At 37.4% G+C, this 23265-nt stretch overlaps 1 protein-coding gene across 1 annotated transcript; it reads right to left on the bottom strand.

Annotated features, from left to right (window-relative positions):
- Positions 1-347: 347 nt before the first annotated feature.
- On the bottom strand, positions 348-23241 carry TARS1 (threonyl-tRNA synthetase 1). The gene is made up of 19 exons (XM_060092768.1): positions 22842-23241; positions 18903-18983; positions 16853-17043; positions 13618-13741; positions 11953-12074; positions 11337-11454; positions 10871-10935; positions 10708-10786; positions 9504-9650; positions 8039-8137; positions 6850-7016; positions 5736-5898; positions 5496-5633; positions 5057-5134; positions 4838-4938; positions 4639-4743; positions 3005-3077; positions 1323-1437; positions 348-883 (listed from the first exon to the last, which is right to left on the bottom strand). The coding sequence occupies exons 1-19, from the start codon at positions 22857-22859 to the stop codon at positions 735-737; spliced, it is 2133 nt and encodes a 710-aa protein (XP_059948751.1). The 5' UTR covers positions 22860-23241; the 3' UTR covers positions 348-734.
- Positions 23242-23265: the final 24 nt, after the last annotated feature.

The raw sequence follows: 23265 nt of genomic DNA, 5'->3' as shown, positions 1-23265 counted from the left end.
ACTAGTTTGTTCTCTACATCTGTGAAGCATGCATTTCTTTGAAGACTCATCCTTCTTCTTAAAAATTTGTGCGAATCTACTCTAAATTAGCTTCATGGTTGGTTTTGTTTTAAAAGGTTTGTATCCCAAAACAGTTAAGTGACATTCCTACACGATGTCACCCTGTGACTGAGAAGCAGGCACCTGGTTCATACCCCAGTTTGAGAACAGCAGTACACTACAGATTTTACCCCTCCACCCAACTTACATCATTTGTATTATAAAAGATGAAAGATAAATATTGAATCACGCAATTTGTTCCAGGTAGGTTTGTATGGACATGAGGGACAGAGCAGTTGAAACTTACGTGAATAAAAGTTTTTATTTCTATATCATAATCCAATTCTAATCTTTCTTTTCCATTAATCAAATTTGAAAAAAATTTTATTTTAGCTGTATTAAATTTACAAAACCATTCTTCCACATTACATCAGAGCATTCCTCATGTTTTTATTCCAGTGTTCAGAAATTTAATGAATAAAATCACTTTACTGTGTCACTTTTAATTACCTCCTTCAAATACATATTTTCTAAAATCTGTCTAGGTCAAAAAAGGTTGATCCTGCAGTCATCTCTGTGGACTCTGCCAAACTATTCCAAGGTCAGTAGAAGCTGATGTTTTCAACTGTACAAAGTTACTGTTATGGAAACATGCTCATCATTTTCCATTGAGCCAATCTGGGCAAAGTTCTTCCTTAAAATTCTTCTTCTGCCTGTTTGCTGCGGGACTGCTTGAGCTGCTGGAGCCACTCGATGGTTTCAGAAATAGTACGTTCTCCGTGCACCTTATTATCTCTGGTACGGATATTGACAGTGCTGCTGGTTTTCTCTTTCTCACCAACAACTAAACCAAAACCCACAAAGTTTTGTTAGGTGAAAGGACTCCTATTGAATATTGGAACAGAAATCCACCCTGTAGCTTCTGATTCATTAAAATGTACCAGTGACCAAATCTAGTCATTAAAAAACAAAACAAAAAACCCCAACTCACCACTTTGCAATGACTAGAACTGCTGTGTTTACCAAGTCACTTAATCCAGCCAACTTAATAAAAATTCACCATATGAAAAAATAGGAGGTGAAGGGGAGATTTTTAGACAAACCTTTCAAGTACTCTTTTTCAAACCAAAGTGGTTCTTTGTTACATCAGCAAAACAAACATACAGTCTGAGATCAGGACTGGAAAGAACTACTGATGACCGCAGTTCTCTTAAGCCTAAGTCTCAGCATTTCAAGTTTCTCTAAAGGTTGACAGGTTTTCTTTGGTGAGTCTCCTTTCTTACCTAGGATGAAGTTATACTGTGCTAACTGTGCATTTCTGATCTTCTTGTTTAATGTACAGCCCGGATCCAGATCAATGTCCACCATGAATTTAGCATCGTGGAATTGTTGCCGTACCTATTTAAATAGAGATAGAGGATTCTTCAGATCTAAAATCAGAATTATATTTTGATCTTAAATTATTTTATTTAATAAACAATTTGGATAATCATGCCAGCATTAAAAAGGAATGTTAATAGATATACTGAAGCATATATTATTGTGACTTAGAACTACAAAACTACATACTCTGCTCGAGAGATAAATTGTGAATTAAATTAAATAAACTAGCTTACATTTTCCATCTATCTAACAACCAATTACCACTAATAAGACAAAAAGATCTGAATGAACCATTTTTATTTCACTAACAGGTTGTTGTGCCTTAGTGATCATTAACCAATGAACCTCCTGGGATTTTATAAGTATGCAAATTTCAGAAGGGTTCTTGCTTAGTTTATTAGAGTGCCAGGATAAGACTACACTCTCAACTGTAACCTATTTTAAAGAATAAGCACCAGTGTCTCTCTTTTTTTTTTTTTAACATGAGTCCTCTGCACATGTGAGTTGAGCTATTCTGTAATTGGGGAGGAAGCCTGGTAATTTTAGGCTGTTTAACAACTGTGGTCTCTAGTCATTAAGTATCAATAGCAGTACTCACCCTCCCCTCCACTCAATATAACCAAAATCCACCCCACATAATTCTAAACGCTACTCCACCCCCAAATGGAAAGGAGAAAGTCAGTACTATCTCCAGTTGAAAAGTGAGTTAACTAATACAGACTTTTTTCCTACTGTGTGAGCTTTCTTAATGCAAATACAATAAAGTAAAATCCATTAAACATGGAGCATAGCTGATTCTGATCATTTCTAACTAAAACTATCATGTGCAGTAATAGGAACACAGTATATCTTGAATGGTTTGCCTATCAGCTGTTTTAATGATCATTTATTTCTTAAAGACAGTTGAGACCCGAGTGCAATTTATTTTGATGACCTGAAAACATGGTGGTTTTGATGTTACAATGTTATTCATTGATATTTAGATTTTTGTCTGTTTTAACTAGCCAATTTATTACTTTGCCAGTTATGAAACAATGCTTTTTTTAAAAAAGCTTTTGATAATTTGAAATTCCTTAGTATGAAATTGTTGCTATAACAGAACAGATTGTTTTAGTCTTTAAGGTATGAAGTATGAATGGATATTTGTACATTTGTTAGTAAGGTAGCTTTTTGGTAGGTAAGGCAAACATTTCTCTGTCATGCCATTAACCTGAAAAAAAGTTTCAAATTAAAGAAATGTGCATTTGAAACAAAGCAAAATTACTGAGTCAAAGAGAAGTTTAAACTGCACTATGCATTTGAATTTACATGTCATACTGAGGTATTTGCTATTTACTAATGCTAAAAACTAAAAAATACAAGTATGTACAAAACATTCTCTAAATTAAGTCTGCTAAGCATGGAACCACATAAAAAAGCATTAAAGAGGTAATATGATCTACTGAGGCTTACCATAGACTGAAAATAGAAACATTTCTCTATATCGCAAGCAGCTTGCTTTACCAAGAATACATGTAGTTTATGAGATTGAAAAGCTGAAGGACAGCTCTTAAATTTAAAGTAAGTCATACTTAAGGATTACCTTTTGGGCATATTCATCACATGTTGGTCCCACTGGAACTACCATTACCTGGCGAGGAGACAGCCAGAAGGGCCTTTAGAAGAAATTAAAAACATTTAATGTGGATTTGTGCACTTTCCTCAACAAGGATGGCACATTTCTTAGTTCACTCTTAAGTACCATTTCCTGAAACATGCAAGGGCCACTCTAAAAAACTTGGCTTTTTTTCAATATCCGAAAAGAACTAAAGGGAGATTCAGGAGCAGAAAACTAACCCTAAATCAGGAAAATCTGTAACTAAGATTTGTCTCGCTAAGCAGATATAGCAAAGCAAACAGAGGGCAGGGACTACACCCCACAAATCAACACATCAGGTAACAGAACACCATATGCCTGCTGCCAGAGGGCTTAACAAAGATTAAGAAACACTTAGTGATTCAAGTTATTTTACTCAAAAAGTTATTTTGTTCAAGGGTTATTTTATTACTTTTTCTTCACTGGGGGACAAAGACTGTACCTTCAGTTTATTCAAGACCCATTTTGCAGGATTCAACAAATTGGAACCGATAATAACTGGTGATGGTACTTGGTAAAAATGAGTGTGTTTTCACTACTTATTAAAAGGTGACCCCATCCTCAATTCTACCTTTCAGGTATTTCAGGTGTCCAACCCCTCCCCATGCTGCAGACATCAGGCCAGTGTTTCTCTTGGTCACTCTTCTATGTTCAAGTTGTTTGTTACATTAGGGAAAAGGCTGGAGTAGGCACTAAATTCTACTCAAACTGTGGGCTTTCCCCCACCTACTTCAGGTTTCGTAGAGCAGTTATCTGAGGATCCCCCTATTCTCTAGACTGTGCATAGAGAATACTGCCCACATTTGATCTGATTTCATGAAATATAACTAAAAGATTAGCTTATTTCATTTAAAGTATGACACCGCCACTCCACCCCATGTCTGAACTAACCAAATTGCAAATGAAACTGAGATGACTGCAGTGTAGTCTGTCAGGCTCTACAACATGGGTGTTTTATAACCATGTGCTATTTTCAACTGCCTTTACAAAATGTGGGCCCAGATAAAGCTGCTTAGAAAATAAAATGCAAGTCATGTGCTTATATCTTGCCAGTAGAAACATAAGCTTCTAGAAATAGGACACAAAAATGTTGATCAGTTTGGAGTCTGTACTTACAATCAAAAAAAAAAAAAAAACCTTGGCTTCTAAAGAGTCTAAAATACTTGTTTATTATGATCAGCAACACTGAACAAAGTATTGCTAAAAGCCTACTCTTGTTTACTCAGACAAAAACATCAAAGTTTTATAAATGCCCAGAGTTACTTGAAAAGCAATCAAAACAATAAGCTTCTTACTGAATAATAATTCCTAGTTAGAAAGCATTTGTATAATATTCAAACAAATCAAGTGCTAAAATAAAAATAATTACTCATAACAAACATTCGTAGAGCTAAAAAGTTTGGGTTTAGATTGTGATTCCTTACTTTTTAGTGAATATTTATCATTAATTAGAAGTGACCAACTAGAATCATTCTTCCTTTCCATCATATAACTAAATTGGACAGCAGACGTTTCTGACATTTACACGTGACATTTACACGGTCCAGACCAAAACAGAAGGAAACAATGACAAAAATTACCATTTGCCCCCATAGTTTTCAGTGAGGATAGCAATCATTCTTTCCAATGACCCCAAGATGGCTCTATGGACAATCACTGGCCTTTTCTTATCATCACCATCATGGCTAGAAAGAAAAGATTTGTTTTGCTTTATTATACATATATATTCCTTTTTATGTCCTTGAAGAAGAATATACAGAGCAGACACTAGAAACTCACCTTACAAAAGTAAGATTAAATCTAATGGGCAACTGAAAATCCAACTGGATTGTTGCGCACTGGTGGTACCGACCAATGGCATCTTTAATCTGTATGTCAATCTAAGAAGCAAAGATTCGGTTGTATTAGGGTTGAATTTTTTTAAACTTATTTTAAAGTAATCTCTTCTTCACCCAAAAATGAAAGATATATTACTCTCAAATAGACTTTGGTACTGACCTTTGGACCATAGAAAGCTCCATCTCCAGGATTTAATTCCCACTTTTCACCAAACTCATTCAGACTGTTTTCAAGTTGCTAAGGATAAAGCAAAATGATTTTAACTTTTTGTTCAAATGCAACTTCTTCCAGCCTAATTTGAGACTAAAAAATACTACAACTACTTTCATGTGTCACTATTCTTTGTTTTACCATTTTGTCCACCTAGACATACTCATACACAAACCCCTTTAAAGGTTACAGCTTGATGACTGAAAGAACATTCAACCATTTCTAAAATATAAAATCATAGAGAAAAAGAACTAGCTTATACAAGCCTAAAAACCATTTCCAATTTTCTTTTGCTTTTATCCATTTAAAGAGGCTTTGCTTTCTCACATTATGGCGCAAGCCAATTTCAGTCAAATAATATTGAAGCATGCTGAAAATCACCACTTACTTTCTCAGCTTGATTCCATACTTCAATCTCTCCAAGGAATTTTTCCGGGCGAGTAGACAGGTTCAGTTTAAAAGAAAACCCAAATACGCTATATACTGTACGCAGAAAATCCAAACAACCTTTTATTTCATCCTCAATCTTTAAATAAATAAAAAAAAAAAACAGGGACACAGTGGTCATTAATTTTCCTCAAGTTTTGTGACACTTCTTTTCCAAGTGTTTCACCCCAGAGTCTCATACCTGCTCTATGGCACAGAATATGTGAGCGTCATCCTGCTGGAACCTTCGTACCCGAGTGAGTCCTGTGAGCGCTCCCGACAGTTCATTCCTATGAAGCACCCCAAAATCAGCTATTCGCAGAGGCAACTCTCGCCAGGATCTTGGCCGATGATCAAACATAAGGCTAAAGAAAACAGAAAAGTAAAATCCACTGATATTTAATTTCACAAGAATAAAACTGCTTCGCTGTAAAAAAGCTACTGGTTCTAGTTGTTCACAAAAACAACACTTTTCAAAGTCTGGGCTTCATACAACAGTGTAAGCACTTGCATGAATAAAATAGCAAATAAATTTTAATACAACCATCTATAACTAAGAGAAAATAAAAAATGTATTCCTATAAGTCTTGTGCTCAATCTCTATTAATTTGAGGACTGCCTTTAAGGTTCATATTTTAAAGAAAATCTTACCTATATACAAATCATTTATATCAGCAGAAACTAAAGTCTGTACTTTCTTGTTGCTCTCAAAAGTGTTTCAGTTCCCTCTTAGTCTGAAAGTGCTTCAGAAACTTTGAAGAATCTGGGAAAACTAAGAATGAACTTGACCTTGGTTCCCTGACGTACAAGCTAGTCCCCTAGTGGAGATTCCTCTGTCTCGGCCCTCTGCCCTCGAGGTCTTGCTACTGGGAGCAGTGCTAGGAGCAATGACTCAGCTACCTACAGCCACAGCGCTCCCTAGTCTGCCGCCACGCTGCTCTTCACCCAACTTCCAAGGATAGAAAAGTGAGCGGCCTCAAGGCAAGGAAGATTTTCCAAGGAGGTCAATTCATCAGCAGTAGATTTTGTTACATGTTTCTTTAAAAAAAAAAAAAAAATCTGCTGTGCCCCACATTCAGTTGGCCCTGTTCTGTATTCTGCCTGTTCACTTCTGCTACCCCAGTTCCATTCTTGACTATCTGTAGATCTGCGGATCTAGCGTGGCACAGAAGATGTTACAACACCACAATGATGGTGCATTTAAATACTCTTCTGATTACATAATTTGTTTTTCACAAAATACTTTCAAAGGAGGGAAAACAATCTGGGACTGATTGCAAGAAAATCTTTGATAGAAACTCAAAATTGCAGAATACCAGTGTCCCGGGCAGTTCATGGGTTTCAAAGCAAACAGCTCCTTCTCCACCTCAAAGGAGAACATGTTCTCACTGTAATGCTGCCAGTGGCCCGAGGTCATCCAGAGTCGGCTATTGTAGATGTTTGGGGTGACCACCTCCTGGAATCCTCGTTTCCTATATTCACTCTGTTAGCAAACAAATACAATGCCTGTGTAAGGAAGAGATGCTCATACTTCTGGTGGAAGTAAAAATTTCAAGAGCAATTTTATACTATCTAGTAAAGTTCAAGATGTACATCTTGTAATCTAGAAGCTCCACCTGGAGGTATACACCAAAGAGGAAGCTCCTGCACATGCACATAAGGCGGCTACTGCAGCACAGTTGGTAATATGGGAGAATGGGAAATTACATCAGTGTCCCCCCAGTAAAGAAATGAACACTGTGGTAGTTATATGACAGACTAATATGAAACAACTGGAAACAAACTGGATCTGTACCTATCTAAAGTGAAAATCACAGTGCAGACTGATATACAATGAGACTTCATGTATGTAAGTTTGAAGCACACAAACAAACACTATAAATTAGGGTACATATTTATGGGATAGATGTAAAAGTAACATGGACAAAAAGGATCCATCCACGCTAACTTCTAAACAGTAGTTTCTTCTAGGAAAGGAGGGAAGTGGATCAGAAAGGGGTCTCAAAGGGGAGTTTTTTTTCCCCTTACTGTATACGTATTACTTTACCTCAATTAAAAAATCTGAAGCAAATATAGCCCAATGCAGTTATGTGTTAAATTAGGTGGTGAGTACAGAGATGTTGGCGGTATTATTCTCTATAAATTTATGCTTGAAACACTTCATAGTTTACAAAGAAAAAAAGCAATGTAAAGATTAACTTGCTTTTTCTAGGAAAATACAAATGAACGGTCAGAAAGCCACAGAGCTCCTGTGTAAAGGGTTACAGGCCCCACTTCAAGCTCACCAGCTTGTCTCATGCGTGCACACCCATGTATGTGGACAAGATCATGTATTAGAAGGAAAGAACTTTTTAAACATTTTATGAGACCTAATATGTCCATTTTCATTTATTATTTGAAATGTTTCTTCTCAAACAAAAGATTATCTTTCCCTTTGGCAGATCTTATTTAATAAAATCAACTTATGTCTTAAATCTACAAAAGAAAGTAATGAATATGGTTTACCCTGATGAATTCAATAAGTGTATTATAAATGTATGCTCCCTTCGGCAGGAAAAAGCAACTTCCAGGGCTGAGTTCATGGAAGAAATATAGTTCTTGGTCCTGGGTAAAACAAAAGCAAAAGAAAGTTTATATATGTATATAATATCAATGTAAATTTCAGGGTTCTTGAGTTCAGAATATGGCCATGATGCTTCATATTTTGATTGGTGCCATGCCCAAATCAAGGAAAACATGTTGACATTTCTGGTGTTGCAGGTGCTTTACCACTTAGCACAAGTACATTCTCTGACATTCTCTGTTACATTCCTGAATCCAGTCAAGTTTACCCAAGAGTCACACGGAGCAAGGGTCTTAGTTCTCTTCTACTATGCATAGCAGGGGCTTCTCAGAGTCTTAATTCCTCAAAGCTCAAAGATCCTCCCTCCCCACCTTTTCTTCTTTCTCTCTTTTTTTTTTTTTTTTTTAAGTAAGAACAGCAGGAAGGAGACTGAGTAAAAGACACTGATAATGAAGTAGAAGATGGAGAAGAAGTTGGCAACTTTGGGTCATGGTGAAAGAGGCACACCCTCCTACCTTCTTGCCCACCAAATGCCCAAGTCCTCAGGGAGGGACCCCACCAACTGTTGCCGGCCTCCTTCCTGCTGGATCTTACTTCAGGCAGTGAGCAGCACAGGACAGTGGATGCTGCCTCCTGCTCAAACTTCACAACCTAACAGCCGTGACCTGACGCCCTGCACACAGTAAACACTCTTCTAGAAGGGAGTATTTTTACCTAACCTAACTGCCAGCTTAGAAAACAGTCAGGGGTAGAAGAATAAAGAAAAGGACACCACAGAATCCATCAATAACTTGCTGTGTCATCTTGGGCAACAAGCAGATGAATCTTCCTGGGACTTAAGTTTCCATATATTTTTTTTTTTTTGCGGTACGCGGGCCTCTCACTGTTGTGGCCTCTCCCATTGCAGAGCACAGGCTCCGGACACGCAGGCTCAGTGGCCATGGCTCACGGGCCCAGCCACTCCATGGCATGTGGGATCTTCCCAGACCGGGGCACGAACCCATGTCCCCTGCATCAGCAGGCGGACTCTCAACCACTGTGCCACCAGGGAAGCCCTCCACATCTTTAAAATAAGTCAGTGAGACCAGGGGATTTCTAAAGCATCTCCCAGCTCTATGAAATGCTGCTATGCTGCTATACTTTTTTTTAAAGAAAAATGTAGGTCATCAGCATTTGTTCTCAATAAAAGGAGTAGTCAAAATGAACTTCTGTGCAGTACTGAACACACTCTAGAAACATAATGTGGACAACGAATAAGTAATTTACAGCTTTCACAGGACAGTACAATAATTACTGAAAGCTACAGCATCTCTGCAGAAGTAAATTCCTGGTACGTAATACAATTTCAATTCAAGTGAAAATAAAGAAAACGCAGTCTACACACATCTTTATTCTTTTTGAACATACCCTTCCAATTTTCCTATGATCTCGGTTTTTAGCCTCCTCTTGGAACTTCTCCCATTCTTTCAACATTTTAGGATCTGGGAATGAAATGCCATAAATTCTCTGCAGAGTCTCCATATCTGCCTTGCCTTCCCAGTAGGTGGAGGAATTCTGAAAAGAAGGGATAACCATGAGATAATATTCCAATTTTTTTGAAAAATAGATTTATTTATTTATTTTGCCTGCATTTGGTCTTCGTTGCTGCATGCAGGCTTTCTCTAGTTGTGGCGAGCGGGGGCTACTCTTCCTTGCAGTGCATGGGCTTCTCATTGCAGTGGCTTCTCTTGTTGCGGAGCATGGGGGCTGTAGACTACAGGCTCAGTAGTTGTGGAGCACAGGCTTAGTTGCTCCACGGCATGTGGGATCTTGCCGGACCAGGGCTCAAACCCGTGTCCCCTCATTGGCAGGCAGATTCTTAACCACTGCGCCACCAGGGAAGTCCCCAAATTTTTTAATATCTCATTTATTTTAAGAGTTTGATGTTTTCTCTCTCAGTCACATCATGAGTCAAATTCATATTTAGTCCTTATGACAAGAAAAATGGCACAGAAAGTGCACATGTAGTAAGCATCTCAGTTGCTGAGGCCTCGCTAGGGTGGTTGTACTCATTCCACAGCACAAAGCTGGCTGCTTAATGCCCTTGAAATTGCCCTGCCCTCAAGACCCACTCACACCACAACTCTACGAACAAGACTGACTGCAGGGGCATCTCCCACAAGATGATTCAGCAAAAATGGAAAATCAACCAACCAACAAGCCAAAAAAAAAAAAAAATCTGATTGGCAGGATTAGTTTGGTTAAAAAAGAACAACTTGGGTAATTACTACCTTAGACATACAAAAGGCAAGAGCACACACTCCTACAGTGAGTCTCAAAGCTTTTAGAGCCACGATGGCCCATGACTGTGATTTTGTAAATCCTCCAAATCTCCATCCCCGTGTGCTCTGGTGATGAGTGGTGAGTCACTCAGTCAGTGTTTGAGAGAATTTCAGTTAAAATAAAGGCTAGTGACATGTAGTGCCCACAGTCAGTAGACAGCACGAGAAAAAAATCCAGACTTAAATATGCAAGAGAAAAATGGCTGAAAAGAGAAACGAATGCAAGTTTAAACATACATCTTTAGTATACAAATATGTTTATATAGTGCCTTCAAAGTTACATTGCTTACTTTGTGTATTTTCAAAGTCTTGATTTTGCCAGTATGTCTGACATGAGGACCCCGGCAGAGATCTATCAAGGGGCCACACCTAGAGATAAATTAAAAGGAATTTTAACATAGACTTAAAATGACATATACACCAATGGTAGTTAATGACAATTGATATTCTCACCTATAGACCGTGGTAGTTGGAGTATTCACTTTTTCATTCAATATCCTGCATTTGAACTTGTTGTACTGAAAATAGGAAAAATTATTTTTTAAATAACCATCCTTTAATTTTTACTTCTAAATACTATAGCTAAAATACAATTAAAAGTACATCTAAGCACCGTATGAATATAAGTATGTATTTCATGTTTTAAAAACATTGTTAAATTTTTCTAAAGAACTTAGTACACTAAGCCCCAATGTACTTTATTTTTTTAAATTAATTTTTATTGGAGTAGTTGCTTTACTATGTTGTGTTAGTTTCTGCTATACAGCAAAGTGAATCAGCTATACATATACGTATATTCTCTCTTTTTTGGATTTCCTTCCCATTTAGGTCACCACAGAGCATTGCGTAGAGCCCAATGTACTTTACGTAACATTAATGAGTGAAATAAAAGTGGAGGCCATGTTACAGTTCAATTTACCTTAAACATTTCCAGTAAAGTTTCCTTCTTAACTTCTAATCTTTCAAAAGCTTGTTTTTCTTTAATGATTTTCTTACATAAAGCCTCCAAAGAAGAGAAATCATTGCTGGACACACCCCTGAAGAAGAAAATATAATTAATTTCTTTCCATTCCATTCCACTCACACCGCAGCTTGGGAGAACATTTCTTTAGAATACTTCAAGGGTTTTAATATAAAAAATTAGACCCCTGCATCATTTATTAAGAATTTTAAACTAGACATTTTTTATAAACTATTTTCATAATTTCAGTGGCTTTGACCTTGGTCATCATGAAGACCATTCCAACTAGTGAACACTCCTCTAACTTTATAACCAGGTTTAAAGAACAGGAGAGGTCCAAGCTTCATTTTATTTCCCGACATAGCTTAGGGTTCCACCTCCACTGATCTAGAAGAGAACTCTCTACTACTTCGTGAGTTACTACAACACTTTAAGTTTTGTTAGTGGGAGTACTTGGTGACTATGAAGCAATAAGTTTTATATCACTCCTCCTTAATTGAGAACTCTTTAAAAATAATGTATGGACCCACAGTAATTCAGATTTTATTTTTCTTTATCCAGTTACATAACTTACCCTTCTTCAAGGTACATGTCGTAATAGAATCCATTTTCTATTGGTGGACCGTAACACAAACACCCACCATAGACTCTTTCCATGGCTTCACCCATTATGTGAGCACTCGAGTGCCAATATACCTGAAAATCAAAGAAAAATGGGATGGTTTGAGTCTGGGCATACAAGCTGTAAATTAATTTGTTTGTTTTGAAAGATATATAAAGTTTATTATAAATAAACCCAAGACGTGAAAACCTAAATTTACAAATCTATAGACTGCAGTGTGATTCTATTCAGAGCCAAAATAATTTAAAATGATTCTAATTACTAAATTGTATTTGTACCTTAGAAATTATCTATCTGGTTTAGTTGTTTTCAAACTAATTAAAATACAAGTTTAGCATCATTAATTAAACGGGATGGATTTTGTTTCCTGAAAACAATAGGCACTCACAATGTGACTGTCTTATTAACTGCCATGGCCATGGGATCTTTTGAGTCAATCCCTGGAACTGACTCAAAATATCTGAGTTGGTGGTCTGGAACTGAGCCTGCAATATCTCTGAGGTATGCCTGTATATTATATATAGATGTACATTTATCTTTCTGAAATAAAATGAAAAAGTGACAAAATTCAAAAAAGTCCCTAAGAATATAACTAGAAGATGCTGAAAATTCAGAACACTATTATTTGACCTCATTTAATGCTTCTTGTTTAAGCAGACATGGCAACTGTGATAAACAATAACAATTTCCAGTAGTTTATCTTTAAATTTCTCCAAAATTAGTAAAGGCTATGCTCTGGCCTTTACTTGGCTGGGGAACATCACTTAAGAATTATAGCTGCTTTTCTCTTATTGGCCCCAAACAAAACTAAGATGGTACAACTTGACCCTACAATACAATTATAAAACCAAGGACCAACATACGGGCCTTGAAATCAAAAGGTAATACTTGGTTTTAAGGTGGTAATTCAGATGAGACAGAATATACCCAAAGCAATGTTTTTAAGATTAATTAGTAAGGTACCAAAATAAAAATTGTTTTAATTCTCATAAAAACTGTACACCTGAAACTAATAATGTGAGTCAACTATACTTCAATAAATAAATAATAAGTAAAATTAAATTCTCATAAAAAACTTAAGGACTCCAGAATACATTTGAAAACCACTGATTCACATACATAAGTAAACCATTGTCACTAAAACAATGTATTTTACTTCTTATATGGTATTCCATCATGGGGAAATAAGGAGAAAACTTTGTCATCAAATGCAGATTGATTTTTACAGTGCTTTCAGCAGATCTGCATTTTAAGGTAAGAAAAATACAGAAATCAATTGCCCAATACGAAGAGAACTTTAAATCATGCTCGAATTTGTTAAATATATGCATCTTGATTAAGTGTTGACTAATAATGCAGAAAACAATTTTTACTTGCTTAATCAATTTTTAATAAAATTCCCAGCACTTTTTCCCACTGAAGTATCTAGAGTAAAAATAAACTTGAATAAGTGCACTTCTTAATTTTATAAGACAAGCACTTTTACTATGTTTCCTACATGAAAGATAAAATGAAGATTTCAAATATGACAATGAGACATCAATCAACTTTAGCCACCCGTTGGCTTTAGTAATAAGCTGGAAAAGTCTGCAAATGTGAATCTGAATAAAAACTTACTGCTTGGGCTTCCTCGTCCTCAAACTTGAGAAGCTCCAAGGTACAATCTTCCTCCAGAGGACGGTCTAGGTCCCAGACGACTTTATTCACTTTAGCAATAACAGTGTTGTCAGCCAGGCCTTGACTTTTTAAAAAACATACACACATGTATAAAAACACAAGACTCTAAAAAAGAATTTTCTGCAGCACAACAGTTAATTTGAGAACAAGAACAGGAAAATAAACATTATATACAGGCATATCTCTCCTTTTTTTGCACTGTGAAGATACTGCATTTTTGTGTGTGTGTGTGGCAACCCTGCATCAAGCAAGCCTATTGGCATCATTTTTCCAACAGCATTTGCTCACTTTGTGTCTCTGTGTCACATTTTGTTAATTCTCACAATATTTCCAACTTTTTCATTATTATTATATGTACTTGTTATGGTGATCAGTGATATTTGATGTTAGTACTATGACTCACTGAAGGCTCAGATGATAGTTAGCATTTTTTAGTAATAAAGTATTTTTAAATTACGACATGTACTTTAACAAACAACTGCACATTTAATAGACTGCAATACAGTGTAAACAACTTTTATATACACTGTGAAACCAAAAAAATTCGTGTGACTTGCTTTACTGTGATACTTGCTTTATTGTGGTGGTCTGGAACTGAGCCCGCAATATCTCTGAGGTATGCCTGTATATTATATATAGATGTACATTTACCTTTCTGAAATAAAATGAAAAAGTGACAAAATTCAAAAAAGTCCCTAAGAATATAACTAGAAGATGCTGAAAATTCAGAACACTATTATTTGACCTCATTTAATGCTTCTTGTTTAAGCAGACATGGCAACTGTGATAAACAATAACAATTTCCAGTAGTTTATCTTTAAATTTCTCCAAAATTAGTTTTCCATAAAGCTAAGCTATTTGGATTCCAAAGGAAAAAAAGGGGGGTGGAGGTGCTTCTAAATAACCTCTCTGCTTTCATCCTGCTTGAAATCTATAACAGATCTTTCCTCTGAGAAGCAATGTTAATCTCATAATTCTGCAAATGCCTAAGATGATATTAGTTATAACAAATATACAGGTGAAGTGAAATACTATTTAATGAAACATTTTATAATACGGATAAAAATGTCATCTAAATGTACAGTACACAGTACAAAAGACAACTCTCTCCTCAAGTGATGAGATGTTAGACCCACCAACGGTAGAAGTCACAGGAGTTCTGAGGAGGGGAAAGCAGCACAGTTCAGAGTAGTCTGGACAGGCTTTAAAAAATAAAGTAATGAGGGGATAAAGCATCAAAAGATCTGGACAGGAAGAAAAGGAGAGGAGATGGCACTTCAAATGTTGAGAATGGGCATGGATGCAAGCAGAGATATGTTAGGAGAGGTCCAGGAAGCTGCGTGGCTCAAGCAGAATTAAGTAAGGTTAGTCAGATTATAGATGTGAATGTGCAGCTAGAGAAATGACAGTCTATAATAGTCTAGCAGTTTCCCGCCTCAAATATTTTCAAACTAATATGTTATGACACTTACACCGCAATAAAAGTTTTAATTCAAAAAAAGAGAAAATTAGTTTTCCAATTGGCCACTTGATAAATTACAACATAATCTGAAGAACAATATTGTAGCATGTAGAGAAAAAGTTCTTGCACTAACAGGAGCCTGGATTTTAGTACTGACACAGCTACAATCTCATTGTGCAACAACGGAGGAATCTTTTAACCTCACCTGCGAAATTATCTCTCAAGTGAAAGGCTGAACTGATATTTAAAGGTCTATCTAGTTACTTATGATCTCACATGGAAACTTGTTTAACATTACAACTTTCTTACTTACTTCCTTTGGAGTAAGGCAGAAGTATGTTAGGTAGAAGTACTTGTCAAATTAACAGCAACATTCCATTCCTTTTGTAAGAAGGCCAGGGCATATACCAATACATAGCTCGTGGGCCTAACTCCCATCAGTTGCATAGTAGGCTTACCAAGAATCAGCTGTGATGGTTCCCAAATTTGTTTATACACTTGTTATTTTATGTCTTAGGTTCAACAATATGAAACTGATGATAATCAACCACTTTTGACAATTCATATATGATTTCATTTGTTTCAGCTCAATATATAATTATTATAAATAAATAGAAATATATAAGTAATACAACGAGGGAATTACAGTTTCTTGGTTTGAATTACATTCAAACCAAGTTGAATGTTTGGGAAGGCTTGATAAAGGGAAGTCACTAAAAAAATATTGTCAAGTCAGGTGTGGATGAAACAACTACATAAAAATCTGGAAGGATTCTGCACTCAGATGGCTTCTCAAGTGTGTTAAGATAATGTAGAAGTTTAATTAGCACTCCACCCCCCAAACTTTGGCCTTATATACATATTAGTGAATAAATGAATATATACATGTTTTAAGTTAAAATGTTTAAATGGCGGTTGGCAAACTTTTTCTGTAAAGAGCCATATAAATATTTTAGACTGAAGGCCATACATGGTTTCTGTTGCATATTCTTAGTTGTCTTATTTTTTTCAAACCATTTAAAAACATAAGAACGATTCTTAGCTCTTGAGCTGTACAAAAACAGGCTATGACCAGTTTGCCAACACTTGGTAGAAGATACATGTATCAATTTATGCCTTCCCAACTTTATCATTTTTTTGATAAACTTACCAACTATTCATCCCAATCATATTAGATTAGGAAAGCATTTACTCTATTACAAAGTATGCATCTAATTCTCAGTTACCTGAAATAACTTCTCCCCAGCCTGACAAAAGTTTTAACATTAGCTTTATAAAAACAGTACATTTTTTCATGTTAGTTTCATATATTTCATATATAGTTTCATAATATATTTCATATATTAGTTTCTTAACTTTCCCATTTTGAGATGAGCTACCTTCATTTTTAACTTTAAAACTGAGACTTTTTAGTCAAAATAGGTAAAGTACTCTCTACTTGGTTATGTGACATTTTATGATCAAAGTAGAACTAATTATATAAAATCTTTTGTAAAATAAGACCAAAGTTGACTCTATCAGATATTAACTTTGAATCTTGACTATAAAGCTGTACATTATTTTGATTTTTTAAAAATCCCAAATAAGGTAAATTAAACAATAAAAACATTGAACAGGAACATAAAAATATTATGAGGATAAAACTTGGCAAGATAAAACAAAAAAAAAGTTTAGTTACAAACAACAGAAGGTCAAGACAGGTATAGCTTATACCTAATTCCACAAGCAATTTGATATGGTGTAGTTTTCCAGGATTCTGCATCCAACTGTTTACCGTCAGGCAGGGTGACTTTAATTGGCTTGCTATCTTTTTCTGCTTTTTCTGCCAGAATGGAATCGTGTTCTGCTTTTAGTTTATTATACATCTCAAGACGTATGTTAATATATTCAGGCCAAGGATTCAACTGCAAGACAACAAATGAAGAAATAAATAATCAGTACACACTTGCTTTCCTTTTTAGAAAAGTGGAAGAAATAATAAAAACAAAGTTTACCTTATATGAAGTACTGCTTTTATTGTTTTTCCCTTATACAAAATTTCCTTCTCATTTCAATCATATTTTTTCTTGTCCTTCAATTTTTTAAATGGAAGAGCCTTAATATCTTTATAATTCCCTCCGACCACAGTCTTTCCCTTTCTTTAGTCATTTAGGTGCTCTTTGGGGGATTTTCATTAAATTGTCACAGGGGTCCAAAATCCTCAATGAAGAAGCATCAATAAATTAACTAAAAGCTCAAAGCCTATCATTCTACAACCCTGCTCTGAATCCCTCAGGCCAAAGCACATTACATGGTCCCACATACTCAGACATCACTACAGTCCTACCCACCCACATGACCCTCTGTATCTTACTGCAGTTTATCTCCACATCCATTTGGCACTTCCTGATCAGAAGAACTTAGTGTCAAACTTAATTTATTCAACATTCATGGAGCAGATATTCTCTGTGCCTGGCTCTGCGGATGCAAGAGAAGAGTAAGACCTGCCCACTGCCCTTAGAAGGGGAACAAGACAAGTACACAAATGATGGGAGCATGGAGGAGGAAGAAAGGTCTTCGACATCTCACTGTACACTTTTTTTCCAGACAGATCATTTAAAACATATATAATCAACCACATGTCACATGCACAATTCTCTATTCAAAAAAGTCCTCTAATTATACCCTTTGTTTCCTATTTCCAGGCTAAATCTCAAGCTGTAACAGAACAGCATGTACTACTTGTATTGAAAGTACAAAAAGGAAATTAGGGAACATACGCATTTTCTTACTTACTTGCAGATTCTGAAATTCACAATCAACAATTCCCCACAATTACGGTGGGATATAATGGACAAAACACAACAGAAGCGGTCATGCAGGGCTCTCGCCAACACTTAGTGATTCTTGATCATCTACAAACTTACCCTAAATTAAGTGGAAGCACTATAAATTTAGCAATGCAACATTTATAAAAACAGCTCTTTAAAGTCAGTTTACTGTGCTATATAGCATACTTCTTAAAAGCCTATTCCTTTGTCTTGCATTCTGGTCGTTTTCTAAAGAGTCTCTAATAAAATGGTTGCAATGACAAAAGCAAAAAGTCAAGCACAGTTCACAGCAGTTCAACTTCAAAAACTAAGTAGGAAGACAAGCTTAACTGCCTCCTAAAGCAAGACCCAGGAACCAGGTCAATTCTGGATGACTCTTAAAATGCCAGTTCCTTTTAGTGTGAGCCTGGTGAACTGAAAGCCTTTTCTCTACACTTGAGAGGCATCAAGGAGATTTGTCCTGGCTTAAAACCAAACTCCAGTGGCAGGTCCAGGTGGAAACAGTGCTAATGGGGTGAAGGAACAAGGCTTTCTTTGGTTTCTGTTGTGGTCAGTAAAAGCCCAAACACCAAGTCTCTTAACGTCTCATCGAATGAAATGGTCAGACAGCTAGCATTCAACCTGGCAACTAATTACCACAGTCCTCTTTTCACCAACGTTTGTTCTCTCTAATATCTAATCCCACAGATTATTTTGCAATCATACTTCAGTTGTTTTCATATCTAATCCCACACATTATTTTACAATCATACTTCAGTTGTTTTCCTTTTTCAATAACAAGCAACTGCAAGTCTTTCTCCCCCTCTCAGAATTTCCTAATTCTTCTCCCTGATTTTTCCATCTAGTGCCATCTTATAAACCCCACAAAAACCATTAGAATCTCGCATAGGATGAGTCTGAGACAGCTCCCTGCCTCTGTCAATCTTCGACGACAGAGCCCTGAAAACATTTACCTCTGCTAGACCTCCATCCCCAGAGCCTTCTTTGTTCTTCTTCTTGCCTCCTTCCTTTCGTTTCTCCTCACTGGCACCTACCTAAATAAGCAAAAAAGACATGAAGGTTTTACCTTTTTTTTTTTTTTTTTTTTTTTTTTTTTTTGCGGTTCGCGGGCCTCTCACTGTTGTGGCCTCTCCCGTTGCGGAGCACAGGCTCCGGACGCGCAGGCTCAGCGGCCATGGCTCACGGGCCCAGCCGCTCCGCGGCATGTGGGATCTTCCCGGACTGGGGCACGAACCCGTGTCCCCTGCATCGGCAGGTGGACTCTCAACCACTGCGCCACCAGGGAAGCCCAGGTTTTACATTTTAATCTCATTTGACACCCATCCATGCTGCCTCCAGAAAAGTTTTGAGGATGTTATTTTAGCATCTAATTTTTTTAAGCAGAAATCTGATTTTGAAAGACTAGAAAATTTCACCGTCAAAGACAAGTTAACAACTTACAATAAAGACAAGCCCTAAAAAAGTAAAAGGGTTACTTGATAATATTCAAGTCCTCAAATTTCATTCATTTTACCTGTTCACATGACTCTTACTTCAGGTTTAAATGGACATATACTAAATATATAGCTACAAGAAGCATGCAATTTATTCAGTAGTATTTTCAGGAAAAAAAATCTAATGCAATATATATCCATCCATTCCACAAGTACTACCCAGAGCCTCTGTGCTCACAGTATTTTTTTTTAAACCCTGTAGAATAAGCAAACATAAGACCCAATCCCTACCATGTACAAACTTAATCTCTTTGGGGAAGGTAAGGTATACATATGTGAGAAACTCCTGGAGGAGAAAAGAACACAGCTGTAGTACTCTGATCAGATGTCAGATAAGCTAAGACACTAGTAACTGTTAGGGCTTAAAGGATGGAGAAGATTTCAACAGGCTGGATTTTGAGAATGGAGGAAATTTCATTCTAGGTGTACACAGAAACTTATTGTTGGAAATGTTAGAGAGAGAGAGAGAGAGAGAGAGAGAGAGAGAGAGAGAAATTACTAAACCTTTTAGGAAACACTGTCAGTTAAGACAGATGAGGGCTTAGACAGAAGCAAGCACTAAAAGTTACCATAAAGATGTGGACTTCAATTAGAATTCAATTCAATTCAATTCCAGGAAGTCATAGAAAGTTTTACAGTAAGTCCTGTGCAAAAAGGTAACCAATGGCAAGAACTGGTCTTACCCGTGGTTCTCAACCAGAAGCAATTCTGCCCCCAGCAGACACCTGGCAATGTCTGGAAACCTTTTCAGTTGTCACAACCAGAGGTGGGGAGTGGGGGGAAGGTGGGAGGGCGGTGCGGTGTGGTATGTACAACAGGCAGAGCATGGGTAGAGGCCGGGGAGGTTGCTAACCATCCAACAACGCACAGGACAGATTCCCACAACAAAGAATTAGCCAGTCCGTGATGTCCAGAGTGTTGAGGTCGAGAAACACAGAACCACGTTATGGGATACTCCAAAGAGTGTCTTCTCAGGAATAAATTACTTACTTCTTTGTAACTGCTCAGATAGAAACATCCTAATGCAAATTTCACTACATAAAGTTTTACAGTTTACAAAGTTCCTCCACAATCACGTCTGATTCTCATAGAAACACTGTGAGATGACTATCATTATTATTCCCATTTTATAGTTAAGATTAAATTTTAAAAAGTCAGATGATTTTTCTAGGTTCAGAAAACCTACAAGTGGCAGGAAAAAAAGATACCCACCCAGATGTTGACAGTGGTCGGCTCTAAGGGGGGATGTGATCACAAGCAGTGAAGGAGTTTTGAGGGTAGAACTGGGGATGTGTGTCGGGGGGACTTTTGTTTCATATATTTTTTGATCTTTGAATTTTTAAAAAAAGTTTTATTAAGACATATTTCTGTACCATAAAATTCACCCACATAAAGCATATAATTCAATGGTTTTTAGTGCATAGACAGTTGCCCAACTATCACCAGGATCAATTTCATCACCCCAAAAGGAAACCATGTATCCATTAACAGTTACTCCCTGTCCTCCCCTCTCCCCAGCACTTGGCAACCACTAATCTTTCTGTCTCTACAGTTTTGCCTACTCTGGGCTTTTCATATAAGCGGAATCATTAAATATTAGTTTTTTCTGACTGACTTCTTTCAGTTAGTATAGTGATTTCAAGATCATCCATGTTACATGTATCAGTATTTCACTGCTTTTTATTGCCAAATAACATTCCATTATTTATCCATTTATCCCTTGTGGGCATTCTGATTGTTCTTTTCAATTTCATAAAACTTATGACTTGTATAATTTAAAAAACAAAACAAATTTTAAAAATATGACTCCAAATTTCATGTTGAGCTAACACTTCCCCCACTCAGGAATTCACGAATTAATGAACTTTGAAGGTTCATTTATAGCCAATAGATGAACAATGAACACACCTTAAGTGCATTCTAATCAAGTAAAGTACTAACCAACATGATTATAAGATTACCTGCATGCCTTCACCATACTATATGATTAATGTAACTAGTCAAATATATCAGGTGAGAAGGGTAAAAAGGGACTTCCCTGGTGGCACGGTAGTTAAGAATCCACCTGCCAATGCAGGAGACACAGGTTTGAACCCTGGTCCGGGAAGATCCTACATGCTGCGGAGCAGCTAAGCCCGTGCGCCACAACTACTGAGCCCATGTGCCACAACTACTGAAGCCCGCGCGCCTAGAGCCAGTGCTCCATAAGAGAAGCCACCGCAATGAGAAGCCCGCACACCACAACAAACAGTAGCCCCTGCTCGCCACAACTAGAGAAAGCCTGCGCACAGCAACGAAGACCCAGTGCAACCAAAAATAAATAAATAAAATAAATAAATTTATTTTTTAAAAAAGAGGGGAAAAATTAATTGCAAGTCTGCCTGTATAGCTTTAAAACAGAAAGAGAGGGAAATAATTCTATTTCTCTGATTAAATGTTTTTGGTTTTGATCATATGGATATTTGCTAAATGAACAGGAATAAAGGTAAAGAAGAGAATTAACATCACGTTTTTTTGTCTTCTAAATACCTCTCCATTTTACAAATGAGAACAACGGCTCAAAAAGAGTAAGTAATTTCCCATTTGTACATCGCTAGTAAACAGTAGAGCCAGGGCGTTAAAATGGATCTCTCTGGAACCTTGAGGCCCATTTCACCTTTCCTATAACAAGTGAAATCACGATGGGCAACTGTTCTTTACTTCCAATGAAAACAAAACAAAAATGGGCGAGTTTACATATTATATGTGAACGTAAAAACAATCTAAAATTTCAACCCAAAAGTTGGTACACAGAAGAGGATTGGGAAGGTGTTCCTAAGCAAATTATGACACTAAAGGGAAAGTCCAGAGGTGAAATGAGCATTTATGAATGGGATAAGGCATGCCTCCACCACCACGCAGGGAAGTGTGTAACTTTTCTAGAGTTTGTCAGCTGGGGTCATCCGGTCTCCACCATTTACTATAAACCACCCAAAACTTGGGCAGATCTCGATAACTTGGCTTTCCCTTCCTTAAACTGGGGCTTTTTACCCGTATGTGGTTTTAAAAGTAAATGAGGCTCTGCAACATTCTTCCCAACTAAAGTGAGCCAGAGACCCTAGTCTAGGAGTTCGAAGCCCTAGATTCTAATTCTGTCTCGTCTTCTAATTAGTTGTATGTCTCTGAGCAAGACACTCAAGGTCTCAGTGTCCTCATCTACAAAAAGGGGATGGACCCAGAGACGATCTTAAGCCCCGCCCTGCTTTATCAATTTGAGATTCCTCTCCAAAGGGGGCCCTGACTTGTCCGGGAGCTCCATCGCCCCCCTCGGGTTCCTCCACCCCCTCCCTCCCCCGGTTGGGCAACACGGGTACCAGGAGAGACCCAGCCCGGCCTCCAGGCTCCACTCAACCCACTCACCGACTTCTCGTCTCCCATTTTCCCCGAAGGGCTACTGGCCTTCTCCTCGGACACCGGCAAACCACTAAGAGAAAACTAAACCCCAAAACTTCGGTCGGGAGGAAAGGACAGAAGTCGCCAGGCAAAGGTGGGTTGGAACGCCCAGGAACACTGCGCGTGCGCCACGTAGTCCGGGAGGGACCTTCTGATGCAACAGGAAAGCGCCCAAACTCCGCCTCCTAACCTGATGGATGACGGGCAGCTAATCGATAACGGGGAATGGCGGGTCCTCCTTTCTTTAAACCAAGCTTGTTGGGTGACAACTCTTCTAGAAAATCAGGGTGCGGCGGGGCGGGAGAGGAAACTACAGACTCTAAACCTGCACTCTCTGCCTGTCAGGTATTGGGCCTTCCCCAGAGCCCAGAAGTCCGCAATGCGCGTGCGC

This window comes from Mesoplodon densirostris, chromosome 3 (assembly GCF_025265405.1).
Source record: "Mesoplodon densirostris isolate mMesDen1 chromosome 3, mMesDen1 primary haplotype, whole genome shotgun sequence".
Classification (NCBI taxonomy): Eukaryota; Metazoa; Chordata; class Mammalia; order Artiodactyla; family Ziphiidae; genus Mesoplodon; species Mesoplodon densirostris.
This window is presented reverse-complemented; position numbering and strand designations above follow the sequence as displayed.